Genomic DNA, 13420 nt, shown 5'->3' on the forward strand with positions numbered 1-13420 from the left:
GAATCTAGACTTGACTTTTTAAAACAAGTTTATTCTTTGAGAATGATCTACTTTGTTAATTAATTTTACTTAAGTTCCACTGATGTAATATTACATAATTTTTGTAAATAAGTAATGAATAATACACAATTATAATCTGGACTGCAGGAAAACATCTGCATTGCATCTGGACCACTGAAATATCACTGTTACCTGCAGCAATGTATCCTCAAGAGCAGGAAAAGTATCTAAGGAAAATAACAACTGAATAAATACTGAAACTGCGAACCAAAAGTTCTGAAGTAACAACAAACATCCCAGGAGATTGGCATGAAGTAGGAAGGATAAAAGATGCAATAAAATGATAATGGGAAATAAAATAATTTCTCTTCATTGAAAACATTCCTAACAGGTTTTGTGACTACATCATCCACTATCGTTTCATTTTGCATTAGTCAAACAGCAAAAATTTTAGCTAGGTTGACTCTAGTTATGTCAATTTTCCCATAAAAAAATGTAAAAGCCAATCCATAAGTGTCATTAAATTATTAAACTATTAATTAAAAATAGTTCATTTTCATATATTACAACAGTTTAAAAACACATTCTCCTACTCTAAGTCAGGATTGGTATAAGTATTAAATTTTTCATTTTGAAGATGAGAAAATTTAAGTCCTCAACAGGTTAAATGCCATACCCAAATAATAAATGAAAGACCTGGTGTTTTAAAACTCCATGTCTTCTGACTATGAATTCAGCATTTTTCCATTACAATATATATCTGTGTTTGTAAACACAGCTTTGTATACTTTTCCAAAAACATTTCTTTAGAATAGCCATATTTTCCAATACATCATTTGTCTTCATTTTAAAAGTCAGAGTCAATAATAGCAACCGCTGAATAAATCCATTCACTTTTTCCCCCCTTTCCTTTTTTTTTTGCTGAGGCAATTGGGGTTAAGCGATTTGCCCAGGATCACAGAGGTAGGACGTGTTAAGTGTCTGAGGCCAGATTTCAACTCAGATCCTCCTGACTTCGGGGCTGGTGCTCTAACCACTACACTACCTAGTTGTCTCCCATTTGCTTTTTTTATAAAAGTCACAATGAAAAAATTTCTTGGACCACCTCATTTCCTCTCTCTATAGGAAGTAGTCCAAGTTACTTAAGAAAGCAAACCCTGCATTTCAGATGGCTTAAAAGAACTTTTAGGATGTAATAATCATTAAACTGGGTTTTAAAACCTTCATTATTGAGTTCACACTCAAGACTGTGAGGTTGAATATCTTGGCACAAGGATGTCCTTATAAACATCCCTAGTTCCATATGCAAGATGTTTCAGGCATGAAATGGTTGCCAAAGAGAACATATTTACCATTTTTCCAAAGTAAATAGGCAGACATAACATTTCTAGTTAACATTCTTCTTACAGGCATCTTATAAAACTAACTTGGCTCAGGATCTTAATAAGCCTGAATAAAAGCAAGCAATCACTCTTTCTAAAACGTATTTTCCTTGAGAGTCTTTTAGATGAAAGATCAAGTTGAATGGTTTTCCTTTGTTCCAAATGGCACTCTACAAACACCAAGGACTATTATATGTTTCCTCAAACTTTCTACGATGCTGAGACTAATCATTCTGATTCTAAATGAACATCCATTGACCCCCTTTTTTCCCAAGCAACTGAGATGGTTAGACAACAAAATTCCATGAAAAAATGAAACCAAAGAACATCTTTAGTTATAAAAAATACAGAAAACTAACCTTATGTAACCTCAAATATTCACTTTTAATTCTTGCCCATAAAAACAAAGCTAAAAATTGGGACTAACTCAAAGGATTTAAATCACTTTTCAGGGTGGAGGCCTCTGACCAAACTGCTCTTTTTGCTTTGTTGAATATTCTTCATGGAACTAAGGCAAAATTCTCAGGTCAAGAATTACTAGCTCTGATTGCTATCTGACAAATAACAACTAGAAAACAGTACAGTATAAGAATCTAACACGGTAATAACAATACATTCTGATAAAAAAATAAAACTTCTCCCTAGAGGATGATCTTTTTTTTAAAGACTGAAATTTATATAATAATCCATAGAACTAACTGCATGCAAAATTTGAAACTGGTAAATGGTTTTAATTTTTAAGTTGAGCTTTAAAAAATATGAAGTAATTTCTTTAATCAAATCTGTCAAATGAACTTAAAAGGAATTTTTAAATCTATAAGCAATTCAAATTCAATACTATTCCAAAAGGAGTTATAATTTCATAATTAGGGGATGTGGGAAATTTTCTGTAAACTATCACTCAATATAGTACAAGAAAAAGTGAGGAAACTGAGCTCTCCTTAAACAAATATTCTAACATGTTTGAGGAGAACACTTTTCTTTTATACATCATGCAATTTTTAAAAAATAATTCTTTAAAAAGTAGTAATAAGTTTTAACTTGGACACTTTTAATAACCCTAAGATCTTCAACTTGAGCCTTGAAAGAGAAAGAACATAGCAAAATAGGCATTACCTCTGAGATGAGCGCCCAGACAAGCCTCCTTGCTAGCATCACTGTGATAAATGCAGCCAGGTGGTAATCAATGAGATGAAAATTCTAGAGAGAACAAATATTTTATCAGAAAGAAACAGACTGTATTCAGTTGAAAAGTACTATGTAGATGTTAGTTTCCAGAGAAAAGAAGTTTGCACTAACAGTGAAGCATCTTCAAGTCATCCAAAAGTTACACTTCCTATAGGGCTACCATTATAGTCAGGGATAAAAAAATTGTAGTGTATTTTAGTGGTGCTAGAATTAGGAAACACTATTTATTATCCAACTATGACATTCTAACTGTACAGCTCTGAACAAAGTTCAGCTCTCTGAGCCTCAGTTCTCTCAGTCTGTAGATGGGATAGTACTCGGCACTATACACCATACAGAGTTCCCTGGGAGTAAAGCACTTTTCAAACGTCAAAGTGCTATAGAAACATTAGCCACAATTCACAAATAATTATTGGCTGACCAAAGAATTAAATATAAATTGGAAATGTCATTAAAAGTACAATTTAAAAGTTTGCATTATAGTTTAGAGCAATGGTATTAAACTCAAAATAGAAACAGATCCTTGCAGACTGCATATTGACTTAAAAAAAAAAAATCACAAACATTATATTGTACAGTATTTTTATTTATTTATTTTTTTTTTTAAATTTCCCAATTACATTTTAACCTGGTTCCAGGCCTCTTTGAGGCCACAATTTTGACACCTCTGGTATAGAGCACAGATGACTGGAAAAGTCAAAAGATTTAAAATACATACCTAGCTCTGGTAATCTCTCAGTTGAGCATGTTAATTAAGCTTCCAAAATCTTAGGCAGTGTTTTTACTCACAAAATGGAAAAGCATTTTGGCCATAGATTTTTAGAGCTAGATAGGACCTTACATATGATCCAAACATTTTAGATGTAAAGAAATGGAGGTCCAGTGTAATGAAGTCATTTGCCCAAGGATACACAGCTAGATCTTTGACTCAATCCACTGTTCTTTTGAGTATACCACCCTGCCTTGCCTGTCATCAACAACAATGATGGGATCTAGAACAAAATATGTATCAACTGATAGAGCAGATATAATTTGTTTTACATATTTTTGATTTTGTCTTTATATCATAATTATTTCTGAGACTCTCATTCCCTCCAGCTCCTGAGATTACTCAACTTTCATTTGTGACAAAGAAAATCAATTAAACAGAAACCTCCAAAAACAATGACTACTTCTGAAAATGTCTACAACATCCTGTCCCACTTCTGAATCCTACAATGACAAGGGAGACTTGTGTCATGATCTATGTTCTAGGACCTTCACTGTTTTTCCCAATTACCCAAGGTCTGGCTTTATTTTAGTGATTTTTTTTTCATTTACATCCCTGAGGTCATTGCACATATTTTCTCCTGGTTCTGCTTATTTTGTAGATGATACAAATCTTTCCATCTTTCTTTGAATTCTTTAGAGTCATATACTTTATAATAATATTCCATTACATTTATATACTATTGTTTAAATGATGGTTACCCACTTCGTTTTCAAGTTTTTGCTTCCATAAAGAATATTACTACAGCACATTCAATCTATTTCCTTGAGGTATATACCCAAGAACAAGACTGTTGGGCATCAAATGACAGAGATATTTTGCCACTTTTCTTGCATAATTTTCAAATGATATCCAGAAAGATCAGTCCAATTCACAGCTTCACAAATATGGCCCTTCCTCCAGTTTTGTGTTCATACAGCCCTTGCAAAACTGAATACTCCACCTTTCTGTCATCTTTGCAAATTTGCAGAGGATGAGATGGAATCTCAGACTTTTAATAATACTAATAATTTTAGGACAATTTCATAAAAAATTCTCAGAATGTGCAATGTTAACAAGAAAATTTCAAATTCGGATCTGTAAGTTTCTTTGAGGCTTTAGGACTAGATTATATTCATGTTAAAGATAATAATGAAGATTCAGCAGTTATACTTTCAACATACATTTAAAAATAAAAATTCTAATCACAATGGTTGGAGTAGAAAAGTTCCTTACTTAGTCTTAAAAACTCAAGAAAAGCAGAGAGAGTCATTACAAGGACAAAGAAAATTTTAATCAACCAACAAAGAACTACTGAGTTACCTCTTAGACACTCCCCTCTGTTGGATACCATAAATCAGAAGTATCAAAGTATCAAGGGCAGCCTAAACTAGATTAAAATATAACTGTGAAATGCTTAACTATAAAGACCAATAAACACAGAACATATTTTAAAACTTGTCAATAAAAGGCCCAAAGGAATCCTTATGTACAGATTAGCAGCTTCCATTTCTATTTGAGTTTGATACTACTGCTATAAAGAATTGTGGAAGTATTATATGCCATAGCCTCAGCCTTCATGAAAATTACAATCTTATGGAAGAGTCAAGTAAATACAAGAAGTAAAAATTATTATGTTAACTAATTGTGTGACACATTAACTGTAAAACAGATTAGTCCAAACTTTCCTGACAATAACATATTAATCAATAGCAAGAGTTCTTAACCTGAGGGCCATGAACCTTGTTTTTAAAAAACATTTTGATAATCTCAATGTATTATTGAGATTGTTTTTGTATTATTCATGCTTAGCAAAGTTCCTGACGCATAGTAAGCATTTAACAGAAAAGTGCTCATTGCCTTGGCTTGTTGCCATTTATACAAGTATCCATCTTCTGGATATTCTTATTCTTTTTTCACAAGGATTATCATCATCATCTATTCCCTTTGTCAACAATTAGCAGAGAGTAGGGAAGAAATCCAGGAAAATGTCACACAACAGAGCCAACTTTGGAATGCACCAAAATGTCACAACAAACTGGCTGAGTAACATTTGAGTTGGAAGCCTATGGCCTGTTGCATTTCAAAAACACAGAGCCTTCACATTTCCATTAAATTTAATATGATACTCAGAAGAGTCAAATTCACCAACTCCCCAAAGTGGAGTTTGACTATTTTTAAAATTGGTTTTTATTGAATGATACTGGCAAAAACCTAAACACCATCACTAGCATAATTCAAATTATCCCAAACTTTTGGGATTGAGTTTTGCTTTTTTAAACCCTATACCTGTGATTTCACCAGTATAGGGAAATTTCAGTGAGAAAACTCTTAACAATGAAAACTGGCAATTGTTCTAAAATATATAGTCTTCCAGAATTGCCTGAAAAAACTGAATTTACATGACTTGGCAATAACCACAGAGACAGGACTTGAACTCAGATTATCTTGACTCTAAGTCTGATTTATCTATCCATAATGCCATGCTACTCTTTGAGACAATATAATTTATTCTAGAAATACTTGTAATAGTGCAAGAAATATGCATTCACACTAGAGAATTCAGAAGTGATCCATCTCCAATTATTTTCATTCCTTCAAAACATGAACTATGAGAAAAGATTCTTGGAATAGAAATTGGACTGTGAATCACTCGATTCTTCCAAGTTTTAATGAAAAGATATTTTTGCTGTACATAATTTTTATACCTATATGAGACATATAAGAATCTAATAAGAACTAAAGGAATTTGAACTTGAAAGTCAATAAAACTTACCAGTGAAGTACAAGAAGCAGGATGATTGTAAGGATACCACCACACAGTTTTGTAGATGTTGATGTACTGAATGAACAGGGCTACCAAAAGGTAGATGAAGAAGAGAAACTCAAAGAGTAGGCTCCCGTCCACAGGCAAGTCTGGAATCTGGCAATGACGTACAGGCTCAGGAGTGATTAAGGCTGTGATAGGAGGGACTGAAAGGCCAACAGCACTACCATTCCTGAAAACAGATAACTATAATTAATTCAAGACCTTTTTATACTTAGATGACAATAAAAAAAGGCTAAAGAGCTTTAAAAAGTACAACAGTTGTATGGACAGAATATTAAAATGATCTGTTTTACCATGTACATAGAGGGGCATGTGTTTTAAAGCCAGCAACCCCCCTATCTGGCTCAAGTGAATGGCCATAAGTTTAGCCTCTGCTCTCTTTACTACTCTAACTCAATGTTTTCACACTCTCATACTTATTCTACTATTTTGTCCTGCTTTCTTGGTGTGCTGTTTTTCATTCTACTTACATTTTCTTTTCTTCAGTTTCCTCTACCCACCTCCCTATCAAGCCACCTGCTCTTCCCTGATCTTTTCACACTTAGAATGACCTATTACATCAATAACTTATTAAAACATGAAAATCAAATAATAATGTTAAGTATAAAATTTCCTTGACAACTTTCAAATATATGTCTTTGGTTGTGATGCAAATGTTATTTTAATGAACTGAAGTACCTACCAATATACTTGTGTCAAGATCATTTAGTATATGAACCCCTAGTCTTTCACTGATAATCTTCACCTCAGCCCACATCATCATAGCCAGTACCTTTTCCCATGTATAAATCTATACTTTTATCTGTATCTTAAAGTTATGGGGCAAAGGGAAGAAGAATAACAGAAGTCACAATAGATTTAGTAGCAGGTAGCAGTCATCTTCTAATGCCTCTGTTCCTTGACAAAGGAATGCATGGATGCAAGAGACACAAATTTCTAATTTATAGATGCTACCATCACTTGGGAGTATTTCTGCCAAAGAAACACTCTACACAGGATAGAGGCAGGGGGACAGCCTGCTCACTATTACAAATCGAAAGAAATCTGCTGTGCTTTGGGTCAAGCCAATTTCAAAAATACTGAGTAATCAAACACTAAGGCTATTTTTTTTTCCTGACAAAGGCTTCCTCCCTTCCCCCAAGCAAATGTTTCAGTATATAATCACTTTAGGTAAACCTGGTTCAAGAAAGGGGTTCTTATTCCCAGCATGATAGGATTCCTTTTGATTGTGTCTCTAGCAAAATCATTCTCAATCCCTGCTTCTCATTTTCTCTCACAAAGAACTCCAAAATCAAAGTTCTGAGTATAAATAGTAGTATGTAGATAACATATCTACAACTTAGAGCAAAGCTATACAACAGGGTTCCACCAGGCACACCTCCCAGTGTGGCCTTATTCTATCCAGTCCCTGTCATTTTCTTCCCAGTGACTCAAATCATTTCTTTTGTGTTGTTCATTCTCCTTTGTATTGTTTTGCAGCTGTAACCTAGGTAACCTAATACCTCCAAGATAGGAGTACTAAGCAGTGGGATGTTGGAGTCACATAATTACTACATGCTTTGTGGATTCTAGATTGTTATGTTAATAAAGAAACTAGAGGGTCCTGGAAAGCATATATGTTAAAGATTCAGTTTTAACATCTAAGCCTATATTCATTAATTGTAATCTAAACAGGTATCTCTCACAACTCCGAATGCTAGTTTCCTATTGCAAAAAAAAAAAAAAAAAAAAAAAAAAAATCTTTTTTTTTTTTTTTAAGGAATCAGGTTTTAATGTCTTTGTGTCTTTTAATTATCTTGGTATCTACACTGATTCACCCTAAGATAATCAAGGCAGAATGCTTGTCCATAAGTACATCAATCCAAAAAGGCATTTTCATCTTCTTTTATAATGGGTCACTGGTAGCTTAAACAGGTAGTGTTTCCTGTTCTGCCTTGGTCCTTTTAAGATTTATCATCTTTAACCCCTAACAATTCAAGTTTATATCTGATAACACCTAAAGAGCAGGAATGAAATACTGCTGATAATATCCAAAAAATACCAGATCTCTCTATTTTTCACTAGGGTGATCTACTATACAATAAATTAGAGCTCCTAATCTCAAATCTTAAATGGAAAACAATAGTTTTCTTGCAGAAAACTACTCAAGCAGGGAGTTCTTGCACTAAGATACAATAGAACAAGACTTGCATTTTGTAAAATTACAAAAAGGGAGCTACTTTGAAAATGCTAATTGAGCAAGGAAAACCCAGAAGCCAGACCCTACTGCAAGAAAAAAAAGCAAAATAAATAAATAAATAAAAGAATGAATGAACAAAGAAAGAAAAAAAAAATTCTGATTCTAGCAAGTCATTTAAAATATTTTTAGCAAGTTGTCATGTACCATGCAATAGCATTCTAGGTTTGAAAATTTTGGTGTAGGATGGTGACTATAAAATTGATGCCTGTTCTGTAAAATCCTCTCAGAAGATACTTTCTTCACATAACTAAGGCTCTTCTTCATGTCCTATGAATAATCTTTAAGTCTCTGAAAATATCCCCTGTTGTATAAATAACAAAAAGTTCTACTATCTACTCCTAAAAGAACTTTGTATAACTTAATCATATCCCAGATGGGTCTCAGTTTTTCTGATCTATAAAATCAAAGATCTAGTCAGATATAAGATTTTTTTCCAGATTTAAATCTATGATCTTATGATTATTGGTATCCTTTTTATGCACCCAGGGAGAGCAAATAACCATATTTCCATGACCAATATTTTGCCTTTCTTGCTAGTTTCTTATAGTGAAATATTTTATACCAGTGGTTCTCAAAGTATGATCTAGAAAATCCTGGAGATCTCTGAAATCCTTTGAGGGTCTACAAATTCAAAAATAGTTTTTATTTCCAATATGGTAAATGTCTATAAATATAATTTATTTATATTTCATATATAAATGAAATTCTGAAATCCTTTTAGAGGGTCTACAAATTCAAAAACAGCTTTTATTTCCAATATGGTAAATGTCTATAAATATAATTCAGATAAACAAAAACACTTTGTAGATATCCTCAATAATTTTTAATAGGATAAAGATACTGAAAACAAAAGTTTTGAGAATCACTGTTCTATACTAAGCATTGGTCAGTAAGTTTTATGAATGTGAGTGCAGACATAGAGAACCAAGTTTCCAATTGTTTATACAAAATGAGATAATTTTCAGAGACTTGAAAGTTGTTGCAAAATATGCAAAAAGCTTGGGTCATGTGAGGATGGTATTTTCAGAAATTTTTTTCTAGAAAAGAGGGATCAGTTTCAGACTGCCCATCCAACATTAAGTTTCCAAATCACAATACACTATTGAATTGATACAAGACAATTTTCTGTACTTTAGAAATTCACAGGAATCAGAACCCATCTTTTCCCCTAAGGGACAAGATCAAAAGAATACTATAACTGGCCCCTGAAAAGGACAGAAGGAAATAACAGAAGAAAAGGTCCACAAAATTGGTTTAGTAAACCAATTATTTCCTGAATACTTTGAAATTAATGTCTCAAAATTCAACAGTCTAAAAGAGAATTCATTATTACTTAAAATCCACTCCCTATTCCCAACTTCCCAGTTTTTGTCAATGGCATCATTTATCTTCCAGTAAAGAAGGTATGTTATCTCAGAGGCATTCTGAACTCCTCAGTCACTCAGAGTAAAAGAATAATAATCCCTAAGGACCAACTAAAGTAGCAGCACTGAGATAGGTAATATAGTCAGAAACAAGAGGGGGGAAAATTAAAGCTAGTTAAAAAAGATAATATAATAATTAAGAGTATAAGTCAAAAGTCTTTTACAAAATAAATTAAGTATATAAAAGGAGAAGAGAGAAGAGAAAGGAAGAGAAATTTTGACTAACAACTTCCCCACACACAAATCCCTAAACCACAAGATTACCACTTTCATTAGAAAATTCCCTCAAATACTCCAAGAGATACATCGCATATTTCCCTTCTCTAAAAAAGACTGTCAAAATAGATTAGACAAATGGATTTATGCCCTGTTTATATCTCAGACATATTCTTTACCACATGGTACAATGATCCAAAGGAAGAAATAAAACTCAGTCAGGGTTTTCCTAGGGTAAAGGCAAAAACTTTGCCTACTTCAGTGTTTAAAAACAGCTCTTGTTTTGTTTGTTTTCAAGGGGTGTTTTGTTTTGTTTTGATAAATGAGTAATTAGAAACTATAGCAAGTATTAGGAAAAATAATATGAAAGTCTATTAAGTATAAGACCCAATCTTTGCTTATTGGAAATTTAAGCTGTAGGTATGAAGACAAAACATAAACACATGATAAATTAATAAAGAAGTTAAGTAGCAGCTTTATACAAAAATACAAGACTATTCACAAGTCAGAGGGAAACACCTCTGACTGCAATGGATAGGGAGATTTCAGCTGTTTCCTGAAGAATAAGCAAAATTTAAAAAAAAAAAATACTGTAGATAATAATACATTTCAGGTGATGTAAAAAAGCTTAGACAAAACTTAAGGAATCAAGTAGAGGGCATACTTAGAAGACTAGTTTGGCTAGAGTATAAGGTTTATACTGTATAAAAGTGAAAAATGAGGCTGCTAACAGTCAGATAATAAGCTTTAGAATTAAAATGCTGATTTAAATCAAAGCAAGTAATAACTTTGCTCAGATGGCAAAAATGACAGATTAAAAAAGAGATTAGGGAGAACCTAGAACAGAATCCCCACCCACTGCTACACAACCAAACTTCTTGACGAGGTAGCTAAAAATACACTTAATTCTTAATCATCATGCTACTGAGAACCAGGAATAACAGAGATAAATTAAGCTTACAAATTAAATCATTTATTCTTTTAGAATACAAACTATTAAAACAAAAATTTTGGTAAAAACAGTTTTTCAAACTCACTTGTTGCTAAGATATTTTAGTAAAGAAAAATTTGGGCAATTCTTACTTCAATGCAATGCAATCAAGCCTATAATTCCAGACATCATGCTAGCCATTACTTTCAACTTCCTTCCTATTAATATCTATAACCTGATTTCCTAATTTCTTGCAAAATATCACACTATTTTCTTCCACATTTCCCATTTTCTCATGAAGATACAAATTAACAATGAAATAAGTCAAAAAGCTAACAGCTAGAAAGACCACCTAGATACTCATATATTCTTTTAAACCAAGAAACAGATGGTACTATATTCCTTAATCCTATGAAATTCCCCTGCTTCAGTCTTGCTATACCCAAGGCAATCTAAAAATATTCCAAAGCTTTCAAACAGTGCGATTCAGGAATAATTTTTGAAAAATACCTCTCTGCAGCCTGATGGCTTCTGATCTTATCACATTACAAATAGCATATAGCATAATTCTCCCCATACCTGTTTCTTAGACCTGTTCCATTGCCACAGCCTCCTCCAACCAAGGTTTGTAGAGAAGGTAAAGCTGAACGGCTGAGCTGTTGCCGACTGGGGCCCCTCCTTCCACCGGGCATGTCCAGGAACCAGAATGTTTCCAGTGCCACCTGCAGCTGTGACCCAGTCAGTGGTTTCCAACCTGTTCCACCTCTGGAGAAATATTGAAATATAAATTTACTCCTTTAGAGTAATGCAACAAAGAAAGAAGAAAAAGCTTCTTAAGACAAGTCAACCAAATATTTGCAGTATTCTTTAGCTATGTTAGTCAAATATAGCATTTCTCAGGGTCCCTACGGTCAAAACTATTTTCACAATAATACTAACACATTTTTATGTCAAATACAGCAAATATTAATACCCACATAAATAAAGGCTCTCGGGCAGATAGGGGTGGGGGGAAGGAAGAAAATGGAGGAAGAGGGAGGTCTAGTATCCTCAATGACTTTTAAAAGTGCAAAGGATCAAAACTTATGAGAAGCACTGGTCTAATGGAAGTATTAACAATATTCATCCTTCTGACGCCAGAAGACTCAGATAAAAGTTCTACTTCATTATCTAGAAAACTTTAAATAAATCTTCCTACCTCATTTAATTCAATGTAAAATGATTGATATTGTTTATTTCTAATTACAAATGTCTTACAAAATTGAATGAGATGTATATGAAAATACTTTGAGCTAAGGTATTTGCATGAAAAGTCTGTAGAAAAAAGTTCACTAAGGCTAATCCTACAAAGTATTCTTAATTCCAAAAACCTCAAATTTACACAGGAGACTGCAATTATAACCACTTCCTTTCTCTAATTTTCAATCTCTCCATCGCTCCACTGAATCCAATCTTCACTGGAGTCTTCCCAGATGCCTACAAGCACACTCAAATCTCCTCCATTCTTTAAAGAACACACACACACATTCCTCCCCCCCTTGCCCCCCCAAAAAAGAGCTTTACAACTCTCATTTGGCTTTATCACTCTCTGAAGCTATTCCTTTATCTCTCCTCCTTTCAGGGCCAAACTGCTGGGACCTATTGGAACCCTTTGTAATCTGGTTGACCTTATCACTCAACTGAAATTGCTCCTGAAAAAATTATCAATCTATCAAATGCCAAATCTGAAAATCTTTTCCAGCAATATTTGACATCTTCTACATACTCTTTTCTGTTTCTTTGTGTTATATCATTTCCTCTGATCTACTCCAAACAATAATCACTTCTCAATCTCTTTTCCTAGATCATCCTCCTTACTGTGGGTATATCTCAAGACTCTGTCACAGGTTCTCTTTTCTCTACAAGCTCTTCTTTGGTGAGGTCATCTCCTCCCGTGGGTTTAATTATAATCTTTATGGAGATAATCCCTAGATCTATATATCCAGCCCTTGACTCTCTCCCAGTGAACTTCTGGAAATGGATGTCTCACAGGCATCTCCAATTCAACAGTCCAAAACACAACTCACCATCCCATCCCCTAAAACTCACTTCTCCCTATTTCCAATTTCTCTATTTTTGTCAATGACACCAATCTTCTAGTCTTTCAGGAATGCAACTTCAGAGGCATTTTCAGTTCCTCAAACTCACCCTATATATTCAACCAATTACTAAGTCTTGTTAATTATCTATAATATCTCTTGCAATTATCCCCTTTTTCTCTATTACCCTAGTCACCACTTTGGTTCATTCTTATCACCTTTCACTGGGTGAGTTCCAAGTTGACCTTCCTGCCTCAAACTTCTCTTCATCCTATTCTCCATGTCAGAGATATTAACCACGCCCCCTAGGTCAGGTATGCAGTCCACAACACTATTTCCATAACATTTCCAAATGCTGCCACATCAGATTAAAATGTAATCTTT

General features: G+C 33.6%; 1 protein-coding gene across 1 annotated transcript in view; it reads right to left on the bottom strand.

The window, feature by feature from the left end:
* TMEM39A (transmembrane protein 39A) overlaps positions 1 to 13420 on the bottom strand; it is a 33121-nt gene that overhangs the window by 17262 nt on the left and 2439 nt on the right. Inside the window, exons 2-4 of the mRNA XM_003763609.4 lie at positions 11538 to 11723; positions 6095 to 6317; positions 2499 to 2582 (exon numbers count right to left, since the gene is read on the bottom strand). Of these exons, the coding sequence (XP_003763657.1) occupies positions 2499 to 2582; positions 6095 to 6317; positions 11538 to 11650 (420 nt within the window). The 5' untranslated portion in view covers positions 11651 to 11723. The remainder of the gene's footprint in view (positions 1 to 2498; positions 2583 to 6094; positions 6318 to 11537; positions 11724 to 13420) is intronic.

Source organism: Sarcophilus harrisii, chromosome 3, assembly GCF_902635505.1.
Source record: "Sarcophilus harrisii chromosome 3, mSarHar1.11, whole genome shotgun sequence".
In the NCBI taxonomy this organism is placed as follows: domain Eukaryota; kingdom Metazoa; phylum Chordata; class Mammalia; order Dasyuromorphia; family Dasyuridae; genus Sarcophilus; species Sarcophilus harrisii.